Source organism: Leguminivora glycinivorella, chromosome 26 (genome assembly GCF_023078275.1).
Source record: "Leguminivora glycinivorella isolate SPB_JAAS2020 chromosome 26, LegGlyc_1.1, whole genome shotgun sequence".
NCBI lineage: Eukaryota > Metazoa > Arthropoda > Insecta > Lepidoptera > Tortricidae > Leguminivora > Leguminivora glycinivorella.
Window position 1 is genome coordinate 6,560,118 of NC_062996.1, and position 27,955 is coordinate 6,588,072.

The following is a 27,955-nucleotide window of genomic DNA, read 5'->3' on the forward strand; positions in this document are numbered from 1 at the left end:
TCCCTTTCGCCAAAAACTTCAATGGCTCCCAATTCGTGAACGCAGGTCATTGCGAATCTTATGTACCCTGTATTCAATTTTATTTGATCCAGCAGCACCCACTTATCTCAGTTCCAAATTTGAGTTTATAAGAGCCCGCCCCGGTTGTGTACTTCGTGACTCTCGTACTCTCAAGCTAGCTGTACTCCCACATCGGACTGGCTTCTTGTCAGACTCATTTACCTGTCAAGCGATTCGTCTGTGGAATGCTCTCCCTTTGCCTATCAGACAATCTCAGAGCAAACTTACGTTTAAAACCAAGTTGCGTAAGCATCTATTTGAAAACATTCGTGACTAAGTATTTGTATTATGTCTCACACTAGGTACGAAATTATTATATATATGTATGTATAATTTATATTTATGTATAATATATATTTGTGTTTAATATATATTTTATTTTATTCGGAATATGTATTTAATATATGTATATAAGTAGGTTTATTGCGATAAGTATGAATACTGACTTGTGTTTTCTTATTTAATTTTTTAAAATCCTGCACCAAACTAAGCTTTCTGTTTAGCCCAATGGTTGACTGGTAGAGAATGCCTCAAGGCGTTAAGTCCGCCATTTGTACTCTTTTTTTGTAAATTTGTGCAATAAAGTTTAAATAAATAATAAATAAATAAAAAATATATAACGCCGTATAGACAGCTACAGTCTAAGATAAAACGTACCTCAGAACCATATAGAAAAAGGTACGGTGGATTAGATGGCGTTACACCTTTGGGGGACGCTCGGCTAGATGGCGCTAATATTAATATCTGACATTTTAACACATATCAAGCTAACAATATGGGCCAAATTGTCAAAGCTGAGGTTTAAAAGTTTTAAGCCTGTGTCGAGAGATGGCAGTCTATGCACTGTGATTTGATTACGTATTTTACTTTGACAGTGACTCTCTATAATACTTGATCCTCTTTGCGTTTAACAGTAGTTTATGGTTTATTATTGGACTCTTTCAAGGATTAGAGGCAAGACATAGCTTTAGTAGGAGGTAGGGCATAGCGAATAATATTCCGCTTTGTGTGGTAGGGCACAGCACAGCGGATATCGTCTCGCTCGAATCTAGAGCAGAGCCCAACTGGGGAAGTACCTCCGCCTTACAGAAGACCGCAGCCAAATAGCACTAGACCCTACTCATAGTGTTGTATTCCTGCCGGTGAGTAAGGCTGCCAGAGCTCAACGAGGGTGCGGTATGCTGATAACGGGAGGACTAACGAAACTAACTTGTTCCGTCTATTGTCCTTTGAGTCGTCGGCAACCCGAACCCTCCTTGGAACTTGTACAGTCCTTTTTGCTGTGTACTTAACAACGCGCATGTGACACTGTTTGAGTTGCAGGCGTCCATAGGTTACGGTGACCGCTTTACATCAGGCGGACCGTATACTTGTTTGCCACCGACGTAGTATAAAAAAAAAACTAGATCAGTGGAGAAATTAGGCGGGCTTTGCCCAGCAGTGCATGTGACAATTTGGCCCATAATCTTAGCTTGATACCTATGTATTAAAATGTCAAATATTAATATTAGCGCCATCTAGTCGAGCGTTCCCCAAAGGTGTAACGCTATCTAGGCCACCGTAAATTTTTCTTTATGGCTTTGAGGTACGTTTTTAGGGTTCCGTAGTCAACTAGGAACCCTTATAGTTTCGCCATGTCTGTCTGTCCGTCCGTCCGTCCGTCCGTCCGTCCGTCCGCGGATAATCTCAGTAACCGTTAGCACTATAAAGCTGAAATTTGGTACCAATATGTATATCAATCACGCCAACAAAGTGCAAAAATTAAAAATGGAAAAAAATGTTTTATTAGGGTACCCCCCCCTACATGTAAAGTGGGGGCTGATATTTTTTTTTCATTCTAACCCCAACGTGTGATATATTGTTGGATAGGTATTTAAAAATGAATAAGGGTTTACTAAGATCGTTTTTTGATAATATTTATATTTTCGGAAATAATCGCTCCTAAAGGAAAAAAAAGTGCGTCCCCCCCCTCTAACTTTTGAACCATATGTTTAAAAAATATGAAAAAAATCTCAAAAGTAGAACTTTATAAAGACTTTCTAGGAAAATTGTTTTGAACTTGATAGGTTTAGTAGTTTTTGAGAAAAATACGGAAAACTACGGAACCCTTCACTGAGCGTGGCCCGACACGCTCTTGGCCGGTTTTTTTTTTTTTTACTTTTGCCGTCTATACGGAGTTACATATGTCTTTGGTATAACCTAAAAATATGAAAAATTTTATTTTTACGATTAGAGGGGTCTCGAAACGTACACTATTATCAATTAATTTCTAATCTCCTGCCTGTATGTATACCTACTAGGAGATCATTATCAATGTAGGTAAATTGACCTATATTATGTTTCAAATAAAAAAAAAACGTTTTTCATTTTCATGTTATTTTTAAATTTTCATTTTCATTTTTCAATTTAATTTTCATTTTTAATTTACAATTTCAAATTTCACATTAAATTTTCAATTCACATTAAAATTTTCATATTTCAGTTTTCTAGCTCAATTTTCATTCTCAATTTCAATTCAATTTCAATTTTCAATTACTGTAGGTCTACTACTAACTAGATGATCCTCATCAATGTAAATTCTAATCTGTATGTTTTAAAAGATTTTCACGTTTATTTATAATTTTCAATTTCAAATTTCAATTTTCAATTTACAAATTTTCAATTTTCAATTTTCAATTTCAATTTCAAATTTCAATTTTAATTTCAATTTCAAATTTCAATTTTCAATTTCAGTTTTTAATTTCAATTTTCAATTTGTAAATTAGGTACTATAAATAATATATGCTAATCCAAAATGTTTGTAATACCTGTAGGTAGGCGACATAAAAATCCCGCCCCGTTTCTCTGGCGGGGCCAGCAACTTCCAAGACGACATCGCCCTCCTAATTCTGGTCACGCCAGTCGTGCTGGCCAACTATATACGGCCAGTCTGCGTAGACTTCAGCGTGCTGTTCGATGAGAGGCAGCTTCGGCCGGGGAATATGGGCAAGGTAAGGATCAAAATAAATCAAATCTATCAATTTATTCCATATTTATGATTCAAAATCATCATTTATAGGTAAAATGTAGCAGCCAGATTAAGACAATGAGTTAAAATTTGTATGAAATTACTTTGCCCCCTTGTGGATAAAATGCAATTTTGCTATCTGTTTTCGAATAGCAAAGAAAGCCTTTACCAGTTGTGCGAAATTGTATGGAACTCCGTGCACTCGATCTGATTTTTGTAAGATTATGATTTTTTCAGTTTACGAATTTTAAGACTGTCTGTTGCCGGCCTTAGGCACGCCACAGACAGTCTGAAAAATTCATAATCTTAAAAAAGATTTTTATGCAAACTGACGGGTTGCATACAAATCCAAATTCAGATTATGAATTTTTCAGACTGTCTGTCGCCGTCCTTACACTGACTTTAATCAGATTTATCAATATTTCAGGTGGCAGGCTGGGGATTAACCTCAGAAGACGGTTACGCGTCACCAGTCCTGATAGTGGCGGAGTTACCATACGTAGCTGTAAAACAGTGCATTGCTGACCTGCCTTTTGCCTTCCGCAGCTTCTTTACTAGCGACAAAATATGCGCTGGGACTAAGGCTGGTGGGTATTTCTCTCTTTTTTTCTCGTACTCATAGTAAATAAACATTTTTTCAGTACAGATGGTGTCTTTTTTTACGCACTAGTGCGAGAAGTGGTTCATTATATGGCAGGTCGAAACTTCGGAGGTCCATCTGTACTGAAAAACGTCCTTCGATACACGTGCAAAAAGCGCGATTTGACGCGTGATTGACGAGTGAATGTCGCTAGATGTCACCTAACTATGCCTATACAAATAACCCGCATTTACTGATGTATGGAGTTACAACTCTTCCTTCCTCTATGTATATGATAATCCCACCAATTAATATACCAGTAAAATTTCCATTTTTCCAGTCACAGCACTCTGCAAAGGCGACGGCGGCGGCGGCCTAGTCTTCCCAGAAGTCGAACGCAACGTTCAACGCTGGTACCTCCGAGGAATAGTGTCCGCTGCCCCTAGCAACGGACATAAGTGTAACGTGAACTCGTATACGAGTTTCACGCATCTGTTAAAGCATGACGAGTTCGTTAAGACACATCTTAATAATAGGATGTAATAAGTACCTAAATGGATAACCCTCCGAATGATTTAATGTACTGTATTTAATAACGCTGTTGGTCACACATATTGTAAACACTATTACTATACTTTAAATTAGCCTGTTTTGTAGTGACTCTTTGGTTAACTAAATAAATTGAGAAAAAATTATAGTTTAAAAAACACTAGTAAAACACGCTTTTATAAACGCACGTAAAAGCCAAAAATAAATTTTGGATCGTTCAAGTTGTCTCTATTTCTGGGATGAAGAGTAAACTATGTGCTTTTAATTAATAATACTTGATTGTAAAAGCGTGGGGCGTTTCAGTCGTGCTTCAAGTCCAGTTAGCGCGCCAATCTGTGTAAACTGCTTCTCGTAACATAGCTTAACTTGATTTCTCAGCAAGTTATACAAAAAGTCTTTCCTGTTACAGCGCCCCACGCTTTTACAATCAAATATTATTAATTAAAAGCACATAGTTTACTCTTCATCCCAGAAATAGAGACAACTTGAACGATCCAAAATTTATTTTTGGCTTTTACGTGCATTTATAAAAGCGTGTTTTACTAGTGTTTTTTAAACTATAAATTTATTTTATACTTTTTAGTCGTTAATAATGAAATATATTTAAAATTTAAACATAAATTTATTTCAAGTAGGCGAATTTCGCAAGCCATTTGTGTCTTAACACGTATTGCTACTTAATAATAATTAATACCACCTGTTGTATAGGTAGTAGGTACCAAGTTTATCGCAATAAAGTCATTCATTGATTCATTGAATTTTTATTTTTATTTCAATTTATATTTTATTGAGCCCACATTCTCTCCATCTCCGCCAGTGTGTCTGTATTGCATGGTGTTTTACCTGTCAGCTTAGAACAATCTAGCTCTTCTATCTGGAGAGCACTAAGTGACAGGGCCACATGCACATGTCCAACCGCAAAAGTACGGGACCCTAAGTACACCACTGCGTAGTGCCTTGCATCTTGTGCACGGTAGATGCCCAACTTGAAATCACTAGGAGCCAATGCCGGCCTGTGCGATCGATTAGGGTTGTGTGGGTTGGTTGAGAGAATTTGAGTTTCGGCAGGTTTTGGAAGATATTTTAGCATGTAAGGAAAAAATGGCGAGCGTAGCGAGCGCGAAATTTTTTTCATAGTGGTGCGCTAATTTGAAGATTAATGCAATACAGAAATTAAAGATTTCATCTTACAGAGTAGGAAAGAGACAAAGGGTTGAATTTTCTCAGTCGCACTCTTGTATTTACGTGGGGTCGAACCTGGATATGGAACGTGGACGCGACATTTTGCTAAGCAACTAAAAGACTGACAGTGGCTCTAGGATCTGTAGACCTTCGCGACATGCTTAGCAGTGGCGTGGAGTGAAAATTTTCGTTGATAAAGCCAACCCCCCCGGCCCCCGACCCCATTTTATTTGCTCTTAAGGATCTCAAGAAAACCCTATCCCAACTTATTTTAAATACTACATTGATCTTTATTTTTCCCCCGAGCCCCCTTATTCTTGCTCTTCAGGGTCACAAGAAAACCCCAACCCAGCTTATTTTACATATTACATTGATCCTTCTTTTTTGCGGGAGGCTTCGCCCCTCGAGCGCCCCTTTATTTGCTCTAAAGGTCACAAGAAAACCCTATCCCAACTTATTTTAAATACTACGTTGATCTTTCTTTTTTGCGGGGGCTTCGCCCCCGAACCTCCCTTTATTTGCTCTAAAGGGTCTCAAGAAAACCCTATCCCAACTTATTTTAAATATTATGTTGATCTTCCTTTTATGCGGGGGGCTTCGCCCCCCGAGCCCCCCTTTATTTGGTCTTAAGGGTCTCAAGAAAACCCTATCCCAACTTATTTTAAATACTTCGTTGATCCTTCTTTTTTTGCAGGGGGCTTCGCCCCCCGAGCGGAGCCCCCTTTATTTGCTCTTAAGGGTCACAAGAAAACCCTATCCCAACTTATTTTAAATACTACGCTGATCCTTCTTTTTTGTGGGGGCTTCGCCCCCCGAGCCCCCCTTTATTTGCTCTGATGGGTCACAACAAAACCCTAACCCAACTTATTTTAAATACTACGTTGATCTTTTTAGTAGTTCCAGTTCATATCTTCCGGCTCCATCATCAGACCTTGAAACCTAATCGTAACGTAACTAGTCAAAGTTCATTACAAGACTTTTCTAAGAAACCCAAAAACAGCTATGATACGATGTTCCATCATGTAGTTCCAGTTCATATCTTCCGGCTTCATCATCAGACCTTGAAACCTAATCGTTGTCAAAGTTCATTACAAGACTTTTCTAAGAAACCCAAAAACAGCTATGATACGATGTTCCATCATGTAGTTCCAGTTCAGATCTTCCGGCTTCATCATCAGACCTTGAAACCTAATCGTAGTCAAAGTTCATTATAAGACTTTTCTATGAAACCCAAAAACAGCTATGATACGATGTTCCATCATGTAGTTCCAGTTTATATCTTCCGGCTTTATCATCAGACCTTGAAACCTTATCGTAGTCAAAGTTCATTACAAGACTTTTTCAAGAAACCCAAAAACAGCTATGATACGATGTTCCGTCATGTAGTTCCGGTTCATATCTTCCGGCTCCATCATCAGATCAGTTCAACAGTAGAATATTATTGTATTGTCATCAGAACTACATACAGCTGCCAATTTTCATTACGCTACGATCCTTGGAAGATGGTTAAATTAGCCTCCGCAGATTCCATTACATAGTTACAATACACGACGACCTACTTAATAAATAAAAAAATAAAAATAAAAAATAAATAAAAAAGCGTGTTACAAATAAATTTATAGTTTAAAAAACACTAGTAAAACACGCTTTTATAAATGCACGTAAAAGCCAAAAATAAATTTTGGATCGTTCAAGTTGTCTCTATTTCTGGGATGAAGAGTAAACTAAGTATGTGCTTTTAATTAATAATATTTGATTGTAAAAGCGTGGGGCGCTTCAGTCGTGCTGCAAGTCCAGTTAGCGCGCCAATCTGTGTAAACTGCTTTCGTAACATAGCTTAAGCAAGCAGCAAGTTATACAAAAAGTCGTTCCTGTTACAGCGCCCCACGCTTTTACAATCAAATATTATTAATTAAAAGTACATAGTTTACTCTTCATCCCAGAAATAGAGACAACTTGAACGATCCAAAATATATTTTTGGCTTTTACGTGCATTTATAAAAGCGTGTTTTACTAGTGTTTTTTAAACTATAAATTTATTTTATACTTTTTAGTCGTCAATAATGAAATATATTTAAAATTTAAACAAAAATTTATTTTAAGTAGGCGAATTTCGCAAGCCATTTTTTAAATATGAGTAGGTACGCTAGATGAGTTTAAAAAAAATAAAAATCAGTTGGGGTGTCTGGGGTTTTGAGTGATACCGGAAACACGTTGTGTAGGTAAATATGGGTTGTGTAATAAAACAATATTACTTTTTGAACATGGTTTGATTTTATTATAATTCATATCTATATATTGAGCTGCTTACGCTTATCTTTGCGATATCCATAATTTTTATATACTTAGAATTAGAAAAAAAAAACTTAAAAATAAATCAATATCAAAAATTTAATTTACGTCAAATTTCAATGTAAAGTTGCTTATCTATATTTATTTCATCTGCTTAATTACCTTTGATCATGTTACGTACTGAAAATGTTTTAAATATCTCTCACACTGTCGACTCAATTCATGTAATTTCCTTACTGCTCATGCTTAGTAAAAAACAAAAAAAAATGCGTCGTCTTATGATAACTTCCTTCTACAACATACATATGTATATTATATTATATCTACTTCACTCAATAGGCTAGTTTCCTACTAGTCAAATCAGCTTCTTTTAAAAAACTGTCAAAACAATTTGCTAAATATGGAATTACTATGAAATACTGAGGAGTGACGTCACGGTCAATTCATTTATTTTATATCTTTCTCTTTGACTTATTAAATAGAAATTATGTTTAAACATAACTATGTCCATATGTTTCTTCTAATTATGTGGTGCTTTATTTCGTGCACTGCATAAAATATTTTATTTTAAGTGTAGGAAACTAGCCTATTATCATTTAGATTGTTTCATACAATATTAATCCCATGTATTAACAAATTCATTTTGAGTTAAAACAGTTAAAACGAGCCACTAGTGTACATTTCCTTCGAAAACTTTGCTGCTTTTGTTTAGGTGACTAAGGGCTGAAATGATGATACCTGATGATGATGATTGAGTTTCACCAAAACGTAAAAGACACGTTTTCGAGTGTAATTTATAGTATCATACTAATAGTATACTAGCCAAAGTCGCAATCGCTTACGCTCCTTATGGTGTTCTCATACTGAGCTATTATATTAACATTTATAACAGCCAGTGTGGGAGCACCATCAGGAATCGAAATTAGAGTGATGGAGGTACAGAAAGCGTTTCGTTGTTGAAGCGATATAGATTGTCACCTTTAGCTCGCGCCGTCAGTGCGGACATTTTCAGAATTTGGGTCCCCACAATTAGCAAAAGTTGTTAACAAATGTTAACTCGCTGTCAGTTTTGTGACGACAATTTTATAAAGCATAAAATCTGTCTAAAAATTTACTTTTTTCACATTCTGAAGTAGATTATCGCTTAAACTTTATGTAACATACATACAATTACGCCTGTATCCCATAAAGGGGTAGGCGGAGCACATGAACTACTCAAGTTTCAGTGCCACTCTTGGCAAAAAGGGGTTGAAATAAAACGAAATTGTGACATTGCAGTGACAGGTTGCCTCACGCCTACGCCACAATTTAACCCATATCCCACAGTTGACTTCTGCGACACCCACGGGAAGAAAGGGGGTGGTGAAATTCTTAACCCGTCACCACTAAACCGCCGTTTATGTAATTAATACACAAACAATATTTTTATTGAAATTTCATGCTCGTCACAAAACTGACAGTGAGTTAATAATTGTTAACAACTTTCCCTAGTGGGGGGGTCTCAAATTCTGAAAATGCCCGTGGATACAATTTTGTACTCAATACCAAAACCTATCATCTGCTCCTATTATTAAGATATTTCCTAACAAACTCGTCATGCTTCAACAGTTGCGTGAAACTCGTATACGAGTTCGCGTTACACTTATGTCCGTTGCTAGGGGCAGTGGACACTATTCCTCGGAGGTACCAGCGTTGAACGTCGCGTTCCACCTCTGGGAAGACTAGGCCGCCGCCGCTGTCGCCTTTGCAGAGTGCTGTGGCTGTAAAAATGGAAATTTTACTTGGTGGGATTATCATATAAGCTGCTAGAATCATATCGAATTTGGCACATTAAATGATTGTCTTTTGTTGTATAGTATTATATGTAGTATAGTATTGACATAAAAAAAATAGACTTTGGGTATTAAAAGTGTATGATGAATGACGAATGTGTGTAATTTTTTTTGGCCACCGAAAACGCTGTCAGCGATGTAGTGGCGTCATCGAATTCGAACCTTACTGCATGTCAAAACAATCACTGACATATTGAACTTTATGCCTTCATACTATTTTTTTAATTTATTTATTTAAAGGTAACATACAACTTAAAAAGTCAGAATATGTTGTTTTCGAGTAGAATGACCTGATGCACAGATAATCCAAATATTAACATGACTGTGTTGTTTTCGCCTGTTTACCTACTTAAAGTATACTTTTTATAGTACATTACGATACAAGTGCGTAAAAAAGGAAGTTCGAAGCGAGTGGCTATAAATTAAAACACGACCGAAGGAAGTGTTTTAAATCGACACGAGTTACGAATTTCCTTTTTGCACGTGTATCGTACGACGTTTTTCAGTACAGAATGGACCTCTGAAGTTTCGACCTGACATATAATGAACCACTTCTCGCACTAGTGCGTAAAAAAACACCATCTGTACTGAAAAACATGTTTATTTACTAAGAGCACGAGAAAAGAACGAGAAATTAACCACAATAACACAGCTTTCAAATAAAAAAAACTAAATCGAAATAGGTTCATCCGTTCGGGAGCTACGATGCCACAGACAGACACACACACAGACAGACAAACAGACAGACAGACAGACAGACAGACAGACAGACGGACGGACAGACAGACAGACAGACACGTCAAACTTATAACACCCCGTCGTTTTTGCGTCGGGGGTTAAAAAATTTTGAAAAACCCCCGACCGCGACATAGTAGACCGATTTTCATGAAACATGGCTAAGAACACTCCCGACTAACTCAGCTTTCAGACAAAAAAAACTAAACCTAAATCGGTTCATCCGTTTGGGAGCTACGATGCCACAGACAGACACACACACAGACAAACAGACAGACAGACAGACAGACGGACAGACAGACAGACAGACACGTCAAACTTATAACACCCCTTCGTTTTTGCGTCGGGGGTTAAAAAGAGAGAAATACCCACCAGTCTTAGTCCCAGCGCATATTTTGTCGCTAGTAATAAAGCTGCGGAAGGCAAAAGGCAGGTCAGCAATGCACTGTTCCACGTCAACGTATGGTAACTCTGTCACTTTCAGAACTTGTGACGCGTTACCATCTTCCGAGGTTAATCCCCAGCCTGCCACCTGAAACATTGAGAAATCTGATAAATATTGTCTTCGGTTACCGCGATAGTTACTCATGAAATGAAACTATGGAAACGGATTAAATCGCGTATAATGAATTTACAATTCATCCCGACGTTTCGAACACTTTACAGCGTTCGTGGTCAACGGGTGACTGAGGAAATAGTTATTTGTTATACAAGAGTGCAAAGTTGTAGTTTAACGCAGAGTGTGGAATTGAAAAATGCTCGTCGTCGTCGAATTGTAAATTTAATCCGTTTCCATAGTTTTATTTCATGGTATTAAGATATGTTCTATTTTAAGTCTTTACCTTGCCCATATTCCCCGGCCGAAGCTGCCTCTCATCAAACAGCACGCTGAAGTCTACGCAGACTGGCCGTATATAGTTGGCCAGCACGACTGGCGTGACCAGAATAAGGAGGGCGATGTCGTCTTGGAAGTTGCTGGCCCCGCCAGAGAAACGGGGCGGGATTTTTATGTCGCCCACCTGTAAATTGAAAATTGAAATTTGAAAATTAAAAATTAACAACGAAAAGTCTTTTAAAACATATAGATCATTTTACATTGATGAGGATCATCTAGTAGACCTACAGTAAATTGAAATTTGAAATTCAAATTGAAAATGAAAATTTAAATACAAATAGAAAATTTAAATGTAAATTGAAAATTAAAAGTAAAAATTGAAATAAAAAATTTAAAAATTAAAATTTAAAAATGACATGAAAATTAAAAACGTTTATTTCTTTTGAAACACATAGGTCAATTTACATTGATAAGGATTTCCTAGTAGGTATACATACAGGCAGGAGATTAGAAACTAATTGATAATAGTGTACATTTCGAGACCCCGAGAATCGTAAAAATATACAATACAATACAATACAAATACTCTTTATTGCACACCTCAATACACGAAACAACATAGCAAGTATAAACAACACTCGACACATTCTCTGTTTAGTGTTTTACAATATTTCTATGAAAACACTTAAGAGGTAAAACAAGAGGCGGTCTTATCGCTAAAGAGCGATCTCTTCCAGACAACCTAGGTAGTGGAGAATAATAAATTTAACCTTGTAAAATGTTTTTTTCATATTTTTAGGTTTATAACCCGGGACCCCTTTGACCATCCACGGTTATACGTGGCGCCCAACGTGGGGCCACGTATAACCGGGGATGGTCAAAGGGGTCTCGTGATTTACGCAAAACAACTATGAATATGGAAAGGACACTGTGTGTGTGTCTACAAGTCTGGGTAGGGAGTTAAGGCTGTGCTATAGGTATACTATACGACCTAATAGATTTTCCCTAACGGTGACAAATGAGAATTTTGCAGGAATGGATTTCAAGGTCGTATCTCAACCAATTATTTATTATTGGGAGACTGTCGTGTCCCACTGCTGGGCAAAGCCCCCTCTTGCCTCTAATCCTTGAAGGAGTCCAATAATAAACCATAATCTATTGTTAAGACGCTTCAGAAGCAAAAATGCTAAAATTGAAAGGAGCCCCCCTTTCAATATGGGAATTCTAGTTTTATCGAATTAGATTAGAATAGATTTATCGAAAAAAAAATGTCCATTAATAACAACTCCGTTAAAAGACATTGCGAAAAAATCTTTAATTTCGAGGTTCCGCTCTCGACTATTTCCTCCTTCAAAACTTAATCAATAACCAAATTTGATAATCTGAATAACAATGAAATAGTCTGTGTCGGACCGTTTAGTTTTTTTGGCTGATTGTCATCAATTTTTAATAGCACACCTTTTTTACGCCATAATCAATAACGCCGTTTTTAGAATTTTTTAATGGACTCTAGAGTTTTTAAAAATAAGAACATCGAAAAAATTAAAACGGTCGACACAGATAAAAATAATAATAGTCTGTGTTGAAACAATCTTTGCTGTATCATTAAAAACCAGGAAGGAAATAGTCGAGAGCGTTTGTATACTTTGTATGGAGAATTGACCCCTCCTGCCGGCGTATCATGCTTCCAAATTTATCACGTGGATGACATCTGTCACGCTTTGGCAAGTATGTCAGTGTGAGAGTGACAGATGTCTTATCCACGTGGAAAAGTGATAAACTTGGAAGCATAATACGCTGGCTGTAGCGTCTTAAACGTTAAAACTCTTACGTCAGACTTCTGTCCGCCCTCCTTAAAGTTCCATGGTCGGAACAGCTTGCCCACGCCAATTGCAAAGTACTTCGCTGGTAACAGTTGTTCTATGTCGTTCCAGAAACAATGTGCCGCTGTTGACAAAAACATTCGATAAGAATATAGTTTCAAAAAAATATTAATATTTTTACAATTTATTAGAGTCAGTTTCTTCAAAACTGTCCACCTGCACCCCCCCACACTTTTTTTTTGGATTTTTTTATGTGGTCCACTCAAAATTGCGAGCTCATTCAATCTTAAAAAGTGTCCAGCTATTGGCTATTAGCTTACAATACTTTTTGGTAATATTATTGGTCGGACGATTCGTAAAAGACGTATAGGCTAGTTTCCTACTAGTCAAACCAGCTTCTTTTTAAGAACTGTCAAAACGGTTTTCCTATGAAATACTGAGGAGTGACGTCACGGTCAATTCATTTACTTTATATCTTTCTCTTTGACTTATTAAATATAAATTTTGTTTAAATATAACTACTGTCCATATTTTTCTTCTAATTATGTGGTGCTTTATTTCGTGCACTGCATAAAATATTTTATTTTAAGTATAGGAAACTAGCCTATTGTAGTGCTTGTCTTGTAGTATTTAGGTATCTAAATTCATAAGCTGATAATAATTGGAAATATACTTGCCTGATATAACAACAGTAGTTGAGGCTAGTGACCCTCCACAGATCTGCATGAAGGGGGTAAACCTTTTGTCATAGATGCCGGTATGCCACGGCAGTTCCCCTCTTTCCGCGTTTACTCCATTGATCACTAACTGTTCGCCTTTGGGCGTGAGGGTGCCACATTCTGTTGGATGTAATTTTGGTAATACAATACAATACAATCCTTTATTGATAAAATAAAATTTTACACGTCAGGTACATTGGCATGCTTACTGCTAGATCGAATCGAATTTATTTGTCGATTCTTACTGATGTAAATTTTGTCTAAACACGCACTAGTTATTTCGCCTTTTAATATATAAACCAAAGTTAGTGCGTTTTCACATTATCCGATCCGATATCAGATGTAGGAAAGATTCCAAGCTGTAAAGGTAAAAATCAAAGCTAGAGGAAAAAATCAAAGATGCTTAAATATACATATGGTATGGGATATCGGTCCGACATCCAATATCTGATCGGATAATGTGAAAACGCACACAAGTTACCTATGCATAAGTTTCGTAAATAACTTACTTTAGCCGAAACCAGTCTCGTTCTAATTCTTACAACACGTATATAAAAGTAAAAAACCGGCCAAGAGCGTGTCGGGCCATTTACGTGTAGGGGGGTACCCTAATAAAACATTTTTTTCCACTTTTTATTTTTGCACTTTCTGGGCGTGATTGATATACATATTGGTACCAAATTTCAGCTTTCTAGTGCTAACGGTCACTGAGATTATCCGCGGACGGACGGACGGACGGACGGACGGACAGACAGACATGGCGAAACTATAAGGGTTCCTAGTTGACTACGGAACCCTAAAAAGGGACGCTAAAATATCTGACACACAATAATAATAAAAATATCTGGTTTCTCCAGCTATATAGACGTGTCAGATATGTATATACCTATTCAGCCTTTTTTAAACCCCTGACTCTGAAACAACGGGGTGTTAAAAGTTCTTCTTCTTTTCTCGCAATTCTATCTATAAGCTCTTGCCGCGCAATGTGGAATGAGATATACATTTTTGTTCTATAATAAATAAAGTAGCATTTCTTTTGTCCCTAAAATTTTTCGAACAAAACAAAATCATCTTTATTTAAAATGCAAATAGGTGAATAGGTTCTAATGAAAAAATGTTATTTATAGCTGTACTTCTTTACGCAACTCGCTGTACAATTTGTATAGTTACTATAGTTAGTAATACGTCTCACTAGTACTGTACTACTATTATTATAAAAAATAAATCACTAATTTAGTCCTTCTTCTGCCTGAAACACAGGAACTATCCTAGCTCAGGCATTTGTATAAAACATCTCTTATATGTATAACAATTCTTAGCCTTTAAGAACAATCACTGTACAATTATGTTTTTATTAATAAATTATTTGTATTTTGTATTTTGTATTTGTATATATTCTGTGCTATTACCTTAATCTATAATATATATAATAACGAAACTGCGTCCTGTAGCTCAGGACACAGGGTCGTGATTTTCTGAAATTGTTAATTTATATAATAAACCTTTCATTTTCATAGGTTCAAAATTCCCTTCCAAAATGTTTGTATGGTGGGCGTTACGAGGCTGTATATGTATAGATAATAAAAGGATGTTAAAAGGATGGATCAGGGTAAATTAAACAAACTATTCGTGCATGAAAATATTTATTCAAAAGTATAAAAATCCATCCTGTTAACAAAACTTATAAAAATACATATTAATATATTATTGCCGCGTGTGAAACTGGTAATTAGTATGATAGGGGAGAGCAGGGTGGGTTATAAGAAAGGTGTTGTGACAAAGTAGATTTTTGGAACTCATTAACTATCAGGGGGGCTACCATGAAGTGCTAAAGCCGTTTAGTTTAGGTTGAAAGAGAGGGACGGAGCTATGGAACTGCTATAGCTTCGTCCCTTTCTCTCAACCTAAACTGAACGGCTTTAGCACTTCATGGTAACCCCTCAGCACACAATAATATGTGTGTCAGTTCTTAATAGCGCGCGTTTGCTAGCTCAAAACATAAGGAAAAAACCGCTTTTGCGAGCTTGCTGATAGTTAATAAGTTCCCAAAATCGACGTTACTATAGATATACAAAATATAATTAGAGTGTGCTACAAATATAACACTATAAATATGTGCTACAAATATTTGTCATAACTTCCTTTCCTGTGAATATTTTAAAATTCTACAACTTGGTTACAGTTTTCTAACATATACTTTTTTAAAGAAACATACATTTATAATATTGGCCACAAGAAAGTCGGTCTTGTGTCATACTAAAAATATTTATTCCATATTATTTTACAAACTAAGCAAAATATTAAAAAAAATGGTAGAAATGCCCGAAAACTAATTAGCACTATAATTGTCAGAGTACACAAAATCTAAAATAAATCATATAGCCTGATCTTATTTAATTCTAATGAATATATGTAGAGTATTAAGAAAATAAATTCGTCAAGTGAAACTGAATGTAAAGCCACGAATGTAATAATACCAATATCTTTGGTATACTAAGTCACTACAAGTAAGGCAAAAGTCAAGCGCGGACAGCTTTGTGCCCAGGGGGGGGTCACGTGGTAAAGGCCCAGGCCCCAGAGGGGGGTCACGTGGTCTATTTTTATTGCCAACCTAGGCTCCAATGGGGGGTCATGACCCCCATGACCCCCCCCCTGGATCCGCAAAAGTGCATGGCGAATTTATTAATGAATTCATTCATAATTTCTGCATGCACTTTCGTAACTCAGTGTACAGTCAACCAATTGGAATATAAATCAATTTAAAAAGCGTAATTTTTGGCCCGAATGGAACGCTTTTACCGCTAAAATGGCGGCATCTATATCAGCAAACTATGTATGTCCGAGTAATGGCTACTTTCCTCTATACAGATTACAAAGATATAAGCCACCGCGCCATAACACTTTTCGTATCACCTGCCGGAGTATCATGCTGCCAAATTTATCATTTATCCACGTGGATAAAGCATCCGTCACGCTTTAGCAAATATGTCAGTGTGAGAGTGACAGTTGTCTTATCCACGTGGATAAGTGATAAAATTGGCAGCATGATACGCCGGCTGGTTTTTGATCCAGTCACTCTAACTACGGGTTTTTAAAGACGTTCGTCTAAAGCTGAGTTTAGACCAGCAAGTTATTGCTGGAAGTTTTGAGACGCAGATAGGTAAGAGTGAGTGGCAAATATCTGCATCTCTTTCTTGCATATACTTCTGTCTCAAAACTTGCAACTAAACTCGGCTTAACGTTTTACGTCAAAAATCTATTACTGCTTACCACTTTGAGATGGTTGTACCACATCTCGGACACTGGCGATGAAATATATGAAAGAGGCGCGTTCCTAGCACACATTCTAAGTTCGTGTAGGTGAACGCGTAACATGCTTGTATGAGTGAGATATGACAGGTCGACTGTTCGCGTTTTTGTCAGGCGGTAACTGTGAGGTAACCGAGAGGGGGTGGGCGGCACTTTCAGTGTTGAGCGGGAGTGGCCATACTGTACGATAGTTCTTTATTATACTCTGGTTGTACAGTGGCCTAGGGTTTCAATTGGTTGACTGTACATAGTTCGACTTTTATTTTGACATTTTTTTTATATTAATACATATTTTATCCACACAAGACCTCTACTTGTTTAACAAGTCTAAATTCTTAATCTAATAAATTTAAAAGTAGAAAATGTCTGCCTTGGGTGAGACTTGAACTCACGGCATCTGGATCGATACTCCAGCGCTCTGCCAACTGAGCCACCAAGACTTCAACCAAGCCAGCGGAATTTTCCACTACTAAGGTCAATGGGACCCGTAGCGACATCTACCGTAAGAGTGTTAAACTTCTTAAACCACTTTTTTGTTTTTTTTTCCACTTTTAAATTTATTCTAAGCCTTTCTGCTAAACGTTTCTGCTAACCAGAAGTTAAAACTTAATCTAATAAGTTTGTATGGCGAATTGTACGGTTAGTAAAAGTTAAAATATGATTTCATCACAATTTTTGCCCTTATCGAACCATTTATGAATAGTATTTAGAAGTATAGGGTAGCCTACTATAGGTATCGACTATTTTGGTGATCCCTATGAAATCCCTACTAAATCTAAGCATATTTGCCCTAGTCTAATATACAACTTAGAAATAACGCCCAGTATAAATTGCACTATTATAACTACTAAATATTAGGTAAGTTAATCATCAATTTTATTGATTATCAACCTCTTTAATATGATTATCATTATCGTAATAGCTCTTTATATCAGCAAATCTCTGATACAACGTATCATTGCTGACACTACCCCCGTTCCTCCACAGATCTTCATCTATATCATAATCATCATCTCTTTCACCTGCTGGAACTATAACTCTATTCCCATTACCAGGAACATCAACCGCTAGTACAGTATTAACAGAATCTGAATTATTAAACACTGATACGGTATATTTAGGACCAGTCACATGAACAACTAAATGTCCATTAACATAGACAGAAACGTTAGTGTTTAATGTAACATTAGTCACGGTACCTGGTTCGCAAGTGGCGACATGGTCCCAGAATCCGTCGATGCAATACATGTAGCTGAGGACGCCATTGTGGTAGTAGTTGTCGTTGCAACGGGGGTGGACTTCGGTGCCGCTCGGTTCATATTCGTTGCACTTTCTGTCACCGCTTAGGATGTTGGAGTCGGTGATTTTGCAGGAGTAGGTGACGCTGAGATGCCGAGTCAGTTTGCAGAAACCTTGGAAAACAGAGAAATATATATTTAATAAGCGTTATAGTGGCCTAGCGGTAAATGCGTGCGACTTTCGATCCGGAGGTCGCGGGTTTGAACCCCGGCTCGTACGTACCAATGTTTTTCTGAACTTAATGTATGTACGAAATGTTATTTTGATATTTGCCAGTCGCTTTTCGGTGAAGGAAAACATCGTGAGGAAACCGGACTAATTCCAATAAGGTCTAGTTACCCTTCGGGTTGGAACGTCAGATGGCAGTCGCTTTCTTAAAACTAGTGGCTACGCCAAATCTTGGGATTGCAAACCCCAGGCTCCCATGAGCCGTGGCAAATGCCGGGATAACGCAAGAAGAATGATGATATTTGATACATGGTAAGCCATAATGAATTTAAGAAAGAACTGACTAATGGCTACAAGATCACTGCTTTTATAGTATTAAGGATTATTTAAATTTCAAATTGTAATATATAATTTTTTTTTAACTATTTGATTTTATTTTTAATTTGTACTGTGCAATAATTATTTAAATTTCAAATTGTAATATATATTTTTTTTTAACTATTTGATTTTATTTCTAATTTAAACTGTGCAATAATTCATGTGTAAATTAATATTTTATTTTATCTATAATTACTATGAAATTGTGTTATATATTAGGATCTAGACTATTAAAATGATATGCATGTACCTGATGTACCGTTACGGAATGTAATATACAAACACTTTGCATGTTGGCTTTATGTCGACTGAATACTGATTCTGTATCTATTTTTTAAGACCTAAATTGTGACGTATTCTAGCAAATAAACATTTCTATTCTATTCTATTCTATTCTATTCTATTCTATTCTATAATCATTGCTGATGACAGTGTTGGAAAAATATCTTCGACTGTATGAGTTTTGGCCTACCCGAGCACACTATTTACAAAATAAAAATTACTGCCTCGGGTAAGACTTGAACTCACGGTTTCTGTGTCTCGGGTGAGTTTGAGTCTCTCCCTTGCACAGATTTTTTTTATTATTTTAAAAATTACTGCCTAGGGTGATACTTGGACTCACGGCTTCCGTATCTCGGGTGAGTTAGAGTCTCACCCGGGGCAGCAGTTTTTCCATGTTTTAATTTCAAAATGAAGTCAGAACTCACGGTTTCTGTATCAGTGCCTTGTGCTAAACCGACGTAGGTTCGAATCCTGAAGGTGTAATTTTTTTTTTTTTCGTAATACTCACGTTTGCACTCTGGCACAGGGGCGTACCACTGGCCGTTGGCGCAGTGGGACTGCGCGGGGCCGTCCGGGCGGTAGGGCGGAGAGCAAGACACGCTGAGAGTGACGGTGTCGAACACTAGGCCAGGGCGCGCCGCGCGCCCTGCGACCGTGTATGTGCCGTGCTCGGGGTAGTCGGGTAGCACGCATTTTGAGGCCCTAGGGAAAAAATAGAAGGTTAAGACACTGGTCCAACCGCGAGCTAGTAAGCTATGAGCTACCGGCTATAAAAACGAACAAAAGATAAGCACTCCCGTGCAAATAAAAGAGACACGGCGATTTTGATGGCTCACCGCTGGGCGAGTAACTATAAACATCGCCGTGTCTCTTTTATTTACACGGGAGTGATTATCTTTCGTTCGTTTTTACAGCCGGTAGCTCATAGGTTACTAGCTCGCGGTGGGACCAGTGCCTAAATAATACATTGTATATGTATATTAAGGGCGGAAAGTGAAGGATTACTAACGAGAGGCTATTTGAAGCCCAATGCCGAAGACGGCGAGCTTTAATAACTCGAGTTTGTAATCCTTCAGCCGCCCGTGATATACACCATGTTTTTTTTTTGTTTTCCGTTAAATTAGACACGTCGTTAAGTACATTATGAGGAACCATCCTGTATATCACTCTTAGTTAAATTCGCAATAAAAATATTTCGTCATTTTCATACATAATAAATGAATTTATTAGTGTGAGAGACCCATAAGAATTACATTCAAGTTATTGTCAAATGATTGACGGCACATGTCAAAACAAATAACATTAAGGAACTGGTAAAGGCTGTCACACACGTGTTCAGTAATTATCTTAATTTTTTAATAACTCGATAACCGTAAAAGTTAAGACGCTTGTTTCTTAGAGAAATTAGTTGTATTTGATCTAAAAAAACCTCCCCTTAAAGTTACCGGAATTCAATAAAAACAAGGTGTATACATAAAATTTAAAAAAAAATGAACTAACGTGTTTGTCGGTGTGGTCGTTCTGTTGCAAAGCTCGGCTGCCTCATCTGAGCCGTCTGCGCAATGTAGAGTGCCGTCCTGTCAACAAAAAATGATAATTATAATTCTTATGATACCCATACGAATATTATAAATGGAAAAGTGTGTGTGTCCGTTTCTTTGTCCGTCTTTCACGGCAAAACGGAGCGACGAATTGATGTGATATTTTTAAGTGGATATAGTTGAAGGGGTAGAGAGTGACATAGGCTACTTTTTGACTCTTTCTCACCCCTCCACTGGCATAAAATGGGGGATGTAAAAGCGAACTACCTCATTGCACTCGTCGACACAAGCGCCGTAAGCGCACTGGAACAGGTACGGCGCGCATCGTCGTCCCGCGCACGACTCTAACGTCTCATCGGAACCGTCCGCACAATTCTTCACTCCGGCGCACGGTTCCAACACGCTTGTGTATCTATCTATATATGTCACTGCTCATGGTAGAAGCTCGCTCTCAAAAAAAAAATGTTACCTCAGTACCTATCGTCTCACCGTCGAAACTCATCGCAGAAGCTAAGATCTCTTAAAGCGTAGGATAAGGCGAATATAGTGCCACATTCGATATTTACCTTAAATATCTTCAAAAGATATATTTTCAGTGATATTTCTAAGAAAACACCGTTTATATTTTAGAAAACACTGTATACACTTTATTGTTTTGGAGCTATTCTCAAAAAACTTGTCAAAAAGTGGCAATTTTTACCTATCCTTCGTTCTGGGGATAATTGCAAAAAAAAAATTGTAAACAGTGTTTTATAAAGTTGCTTTTGTGTTTTGTTTCGACTGGTGTAGAAATACTACTGGAAAAATGTATAATTTTGAAGATATCAGGAAATATCGAAGGTGGCGCTAGTGTCGCCTTAATAAAAAGCGAACTACCTCATTGCACTCGGCGTCGGCGTCGACGCAAGCGCCGTAAGCGCATTGGAACAGGTACGGCGCGCATCGCCGTCCCGCGCACGACTCTAGCGTCTCATCGGACCCATCCGCGCAATTCTTCACTCCGTCGCACAGGTCCGTTGAGGGTATTTTCTCCCCGTTCTTGCAGGTGAATTTTCCTCTGAAACATTAAAAAAAAAATTAATTGTTGCCCTAACTGTCCTTGGCATGGCATTGGCAATGCAAAGCAATGGCTTGTAATATGCAAACTGCATCATAACGAACAGCGGAGCAAATTGGATCGGCATTTCGAACGATTGTCATATCTGACAACCATACAACAACAATGTCGCAACCATATGGTTATCCCCATACTCCTGCGACATGTGTAACTCACTTGACGACGTCTCATTCCTACACCGCGGGAGAAGTTCGTCGGAACCGTTAGCACACTCCTGCGCGCCACTGCACGAGTACCGTGCCGTCCACGCATGCTCCGTACGAGCAGTGAAACAGGTTGGACTGGCGTATATATTAACTGCAGAAACATTTCCGCAGCCGTATGGTTATCCCCATACTACTGCGACATATGTAACTCACTTTACGACTTGCGTTTCGTTCCTGCAGTGTGGTAGCAGTTCGTCAGAGCCGTCTGCGCACTCCTGCGCACCGCTGCATGGCGCCGTGCCGTCCACGCATGCGCCGTACGAGCAGCGGAACAGGTTGGACTGGCAGCTGGAAGGAATAATCAAATTTAAAATCATTTAAACTATAACCTCAAATCTTGAAGAAAAGAGCGTATACCCATGTTAAAGGCGCGTTAACATAAAACCTTTACAGTAGAATTAAGACTAGCAAAGTCTCTTCCAATTTTCAAAAATCAGATTAAATTATACTTATCTATCTCTATCTTAAGTGGCCATTTTTTATTTATTGTATTTGTGTATGTCTATATGTACCTATGTATTATTTTTATATATATTTATTTATGTATTCGGTATATATGTATGTGTGTTTGTGTTGGTTTTCTCTATATTATTCGTTCACACTGCCTGTTAGCTTTTGTTTCTGTTCCGTTTTTGCAGCTACCCTAAGGTTGTCTGGAAGAGATCGCTCTTTAGCGATAAGACCGCCTGTTGTTACCTAGTTATACTCTCACTCAACATTCTGTATATATTTTTACATGTATAATGCTAAAATGGTGCAATTAACCCTTAACACGGCAAGACATGAAGTAATGTGACCATGTATCTCTTTGCATGTTTTTAGGTATAGTTATGGGTCAAAACGAACCATTCAGAAAAAATAAATGAAAGTATTTTGGAAGTAGGATTTTCAGGACGTCCGTTAAAACGGACATTGCCAGGAATCTCACTGAGTGATGGCTCCAAAGGTAGTCCTAAAAAACGGACAACGCCGTCATATGGTGCCCAAGAATAAAAATTAAATTACGTATTATAAAGTGAAAAAACCTTAAATTATTAAAATAACACACTACTAAATAATTAAAAACACTTAAACAATCATCAGAAGATTAAAAAAAACACATGACAACCCAAAAAACTATTAAGTATATAAATGTTATTATGATATACAATCAAAACATATTCATCCCTTAGCCTAAACCCCAATGTTCTTATCTAATTTATAATTTCTATGGGCCAGAGTATAACTCTTCTCGTTTAGTTTACTTATAAATGAGTTTCAATATTATGACTACTGAAAAAGTAAGGTAGGTAGTCAATAAATACCTTCCCTTCCTGAAATACACGTTTTTTATTTGGTGATTCAAAATGCCACCTTTTATGAAAATGTTAACTAAAACCTAAATATTTTTAAGCTGTTATGCCGATAGTAATATAGTAATTCACATTTAAGACATATCACTGCAATGCCACAGTTTCGTTTTCTTCTAAACCCTTATTTGCCAAGAGTGGCCCTGAAGCTTTAGTGGTTTCATGTGCTCTGCCTACCCCTTTACGGGATACAGGCGTGATTGTATGTATGTATGTATGTATGTATGTATATCGGTAGGTATACGGAATTAAAAATAATCTCGTTTCGAACTCTGCACAACATCCGTCTGAACAAGAAATTAAATGTTTTCACGTCTGTCCCATTGTAACGTGTAAAACTACCCACATTCAAAAATATTTAATAAATCTGTAAGTTTCAAAGCTACGGCTAGTTATAAATTACAATTATTGTAAGTATTAAGACTAAATACGTAAATATTCAAACCATTCATTGTGGTCTCACAGTCTTGACTTTCTTGTTTCTTTATTAGATTGACGACTGAATTCTGAGCACAGGAAAAGTTAACTTTCACATTAAAAATTACATATTTCTTGATCATATTGGCATCTGGCAACATAGTGGGATCATATTGATTCTCCTTATCCAGAAATAGAAGCTGATATATAATTTTATTGCGTATATCCATAACATACTCCATGACTCCAGACTCTTGGTCCTTGGTGTTTGACATTTTTAGGTAGCACTTAGTGTTTAAACTCTAGGTCACATTAAGTGACTGTACTAAAAAAGTGACAGGAAAGCTTTAAGGGTTAAGAATATTTACTTACTTACTTACTTACCCTTCTGGTTGTTTGGATGCCCAAGGACGGAAGTGGTCGCTTTTTTGCAAATTGTCACCCAATTGTTTACTAAAAATACTTAGGTAGTACCTACTTTCTGTTCAAAGTCGGTTATAAATGTATAGAGACGTGGAAATTGGAGGAAGTAATCAAAGAGTTGAAGAGACCAATCATAGTCACTTTTGCTTTCTGCCTACTTCAAAAAGTAACCATTTTTTAAACCTTAATGACTAAATAACTAAAATAAAATAAATAAATAACTATTGGGGACACCTTACATAGATCAACTTAGCCCCAAACTAAGCAAAGCTTGTACTATCAAGTACTATGGGTGCCAAGCGACGATATACATACTTAAATAGGTAAATACATACTTATATACATAGAAAACATCCACGACTCAGGAACAAATATCTGTGCTCATCACACAAATAAATGCCCTTACCGGGATTCGAACCCAGGACCGCGGCTTAGCAGGGAGGGTCACTACCGACTGAGCCAGACCGGTAATTTTGCCAGAATTTTAGCGTATTTTAATTTAAGCTCGTTGCGGATATTTGTGTCTAAAAAAAATCTATAAAAAATATAATAGCTTACCGCATATTTCGACAGAGGGCGTGAGTCTCGTCGCTCGCATCGGGACAGTCGACTACTCCGTCACATTTCCCGTCGAAAGGTATACAGGTTCCATCCCGACAGGGCCACTGGTTTTTACTGCAAAATATAAAATATTATTTTCACATGACTATTTCAGAGAGGCCCAGTGGCCCAGTGGCTGGACTTAAGAGGCAGAGGCTGTCCACTTGGGAGATGGTCGAACGAAATTAGTGGCAACGGCAGGTCCAAAATGGACAGAGACAGCTCAAGACAGAGAAGAGTGGAATTCCTTGGGGAAGGCTTTTACCCGAAAGGGGCCCAGATATTTATTTTAAGTTAATTTTATTTTTTCCTTTTTCTCTTAAGTATGCCTATTGTTTTTCATTCATGTTTTAAGTATGCGTGGAACAAATGAAGCTTTATTATTTATTTATTTCAGAGAGGGGCCTTCTCTTCCCTGCTAAGAGGAACCAAACTTCCCTGCTAGGAGGAAATCCTTCTGAAGGATCAGAGTAGACACTTATTTTTTAATCCTTCGCTACGCTCAAGATTGAATAAAATCCCTCGCCGTAGATTCATAGATCATTTTGCTCCCTTTGTGACACAATTTCTAACAAATTAAGACCCAGGACTATACCTACTTGTTCTTGCCAAAGTCACTTCTTCCTATTCGCAATTCTGGACAATCTGAATTCTACGCAATTAGTATTTCACCTCATTCGCTATTCTGCACAGTTATTACTTATGAACAGTGGCGATTCTTCCTGTTTGCAATTCTGCACAATCTGAATTGCATACAATAGTTTTTGACCTCATACGCTATTGTGTGCAGTCATTATTTGTGTACAGTAGCGATTTTTCCTCTTCGCAATTCTGCACAATCTAAGTTCCACACAGTAGGTATTTCGCCTCATTCGTTACCGTGCGCAGCCGTTATTTATGTACAGAATAGTTTCTTCCTATTCGCAATTCTACGCAATCCGAATTCGACGCAATAGGTATTTCACCTCAATCGTTATTGTGCATAATCATTATTTGTATACGGTATAGTTTCTTCCTATTCGCAATTATACGCAATTCGAATTCCACACAATAGGTAATTCGCCTCATGCGCTTTAGTGCACAGTCATTATTTGTGTACATTATAGTTTCTTCCTATTCGCAATTCTACGCAATCTTAATTCGACCCAATAGTATTTCACCTCATTCGATTTTATGCACAGTCATTACTTGTGTACAATCTCGTTCTGCACAATCTCAGCTTCCTCAATCCCCGCAAACACACACACACAGGAACGCAGAAAGTGCCTTCCGTGGCGCACTAGCGTAGGCAAAGCTCCATATAGCATTATTAATATTAACTACCGTTATACACACTCAGCAAAAATAATATTTAGGTGTCATGCTACAGATGGCGTTGTTACAAGCACTGTATTAAATTTTGACACCCAATTACAAAATAAAATAAATCTAACTAGTCACCATATCAATATCTTGTAAATAAAATGTTAAAATCAAACGTTTGCTGGCTAGAGGTATAGGCCAATGTTTACTAAATAATTACAAATGTAGTGCGAAAAGCTTTTCCTTCGTATTTTTTGGGAAACGTTCTATTTGTCATGCTATAATAGTTCACATTGTGACATTTGATGAAGTAGAACTGCTGATAATAGGTCAGAACGAAACTCCTCAGCGACTTATAGCTCATGTTAGGAGATTTCTGCGTTTCTATGTGTGCGTGTTTGCGGGGATTGAGGAAGCTGAGATTGTGCAGAACGAGATTGTACACAAGCAATGACTGTGCATAAAATCGAATGAGGTGAAATACTATTGGGTCTAATTCAGATTGCGTAAAATTGCGAATAGGAAGAAACTATACTGTACACAAGTAATGACTGTGCACAATAGCGCATGACGCGAAATACCTATTGTGTGGAATTCGAATTGCGTATAATTGCGAATAGGAAGAAACTATACCGTATACAAATAATGACTATGCACAATAACGATTGAGGTGAAATACCTATTGCGTCGAATTCGGATTGCGTAGAATTGCGAATAGGAAGAAACTATTCTGTACATAAATAACGGCTGCGCACGGTAACGAATGAGGCGAAATACCTACTGTGTGGAACTTAGATTGTGCAGAATTGCGAAGAGGAAAAATCGCTACTGTACACAAATAATGACTGCACACAATAGCGTATGAGGTCAAAAACTATTGTGTGCAATTCAGATTGTGCAGAATTGCAAACAGGAAGAATCGCCACTGTTCATAAGTAATAACTGTGCAGAATAGCGAATGAGGTGAAATACTAATTGCGTAGAATTCAGATTGTCCAGAATTGCGAATAGGAAGAAGTGACTTTGGCAAGAACGTCGCATAATCCTTCTGTCTATATTTTTTCCCGGATTCCAGCTCTTTATACCAATCTTTTTAGAACTTCCAGTGGTCAGAGCCAGTTTATTTCAGCGTTGTGTCTGCTAAATTTTATATAGGCTAGCTGTTTTATCGAATGGGATTTTTTTTTTCAAAGTCCATCCTATTTTTTTTGTAACATGTGTATTTTTACGCGATTAATACTCAGAATCGCGAGCTCTTTCGATCCTGATAGGAGAAAAAAAATGTTCCAAGATTTCCATAAATTTTTTCGAACCTTCCATTCCGTTGCCGCCATACGAAATGTATGAAAAAATGGTAACGGAATGGGAAAGAAACCTTGGGACACCTTTTTTCTCCTATTAGAATTGAAAAAGCTCGCGATTCTGAGTGGAAACCACATAAAAATTTCCAAATCCAAAAAAAAAGTGGGGTGGACAATTTTGAAAAAAATGGCCCAAATACGGCTTAATTATTTATGAAAAAAAGTAGGTATCAATACAACTTACCGACACCCGGACTGCCGCTTGTGTCGATGTAGCACCAAATCCTGAAGTTCTAACTGATTTCTGGAAAAAATAAAACCATTAAACTTTTATAACGGGAAGCCATTTTCGTCACTAGAGAAAAGAGCGGCCAATGGAGGCGCGAATGTTTATTGTTCATAGAAAATCTTAATTTTGCGCCTTTTCTAGTGACATACTTTTTGACCGGATAAATTAAATATCGTCTGAGGAAAACCATACTACTGTAATATGTGTACTCACGAGCCGACCCCACAGCTGAATTCATCGCTGCCGTCAGCGCAATCTCTCTCGCCGTCACACCGCCGGTCCAGGCTCACGCATGCGCCGTCCGTGCACGAAAACTCATTCTTACTGAAACCAAAGAGGATAGAGTATTATAGAGAGTTA

General features: G+C 37.5%; 2 protein-coding genes across 2 annotated transcripts in view; one reads left to right on the top strand and one right to left on the bottom strand.

Moving 5' to 3' along the window:
* The window catches only part of LOC125239946 (clotting factor C-like), a 62,204-nt gene extending 57,778 nt beyond the window's left edge, over window positions 1–4,426 (top strand). The window contains exons 5-7 of the mRNA XM_048147730.1: window positions 2,874–3,050; window positions 3,495–3,654; window positions 3,988–4,426. Coding sequence (XP_048003687.1) covers window positions 2,874–3,050; window positions 3,495–3,654; window positions 3,988–4,190 — 540 coding nt within the window. The 3' untranslated portion in view covers window positions 4,191–4,426. The remainder of the gene's footprint in view (window positions 1–2,873; window positions 3,051–3,494; window positions 3,655–3,987) is intronic.
* A 4,586-nt stretch (window positions 4,427–9,012) lies between these two features.
* Window positions 9,013–27,955, bottom strand: part of LOC125239945 (modular serine protease-like) — a 28,014-nt gene continuing 9,071 nt past the window's right edge. The window contains exons 3-15 of the mRNA XM_048147729.1: window positions 27,809–27,919; window positions 27,551–27,610; window positions 24,662–24,778; window positions 22,068–22,202; window positions 21,468–21,648; window positions 20,551–20,627; window positions 19,559–19,752; window positions 18,123–18,335; window positions 13,573–13,734; window positions 12,904–13,019; window positions 11,080–11,256; window positions 10,610–10,769; window positions 9,013–9,430 (exon numbers count right to left, since the gene is read on the bottom strand). Coding sequence (XP_048003686.1) covers window positions 9,225–9,430; window positions 10,610–10,769; window positions 11,080–11,256; window positions 12,904–13,019; window positions 13,573–13,734; window positions 18,123–18,335; window positions 19,559–19,752; window positions 20,551–20,627; window positions 21,468–21,648; window positions 22,068–22,202; window positions 24,662–24,778; window positions 27,551–27,610; window positions 27,809–27,919 — 1,909 coding nt within the window. The 3' untranslated portion in view covers window positions 9,013–9,224. The remainder of the gene's footprint in view (window positions 9,431–10,609; window positions 10,770–11,079; window positions 11,257–12,903; window positions 13,020–13,572; window positions 13,735–18,122; window positions 18,336–19,558; window positions 19,753–20,550; window positions 20,628–21,467; window positions 21,649–22,067; window positions 22,203–24,661; window positions 24,779–27,550; window positions 27,611–27,808; window positions 27,920–27,955) is intronic.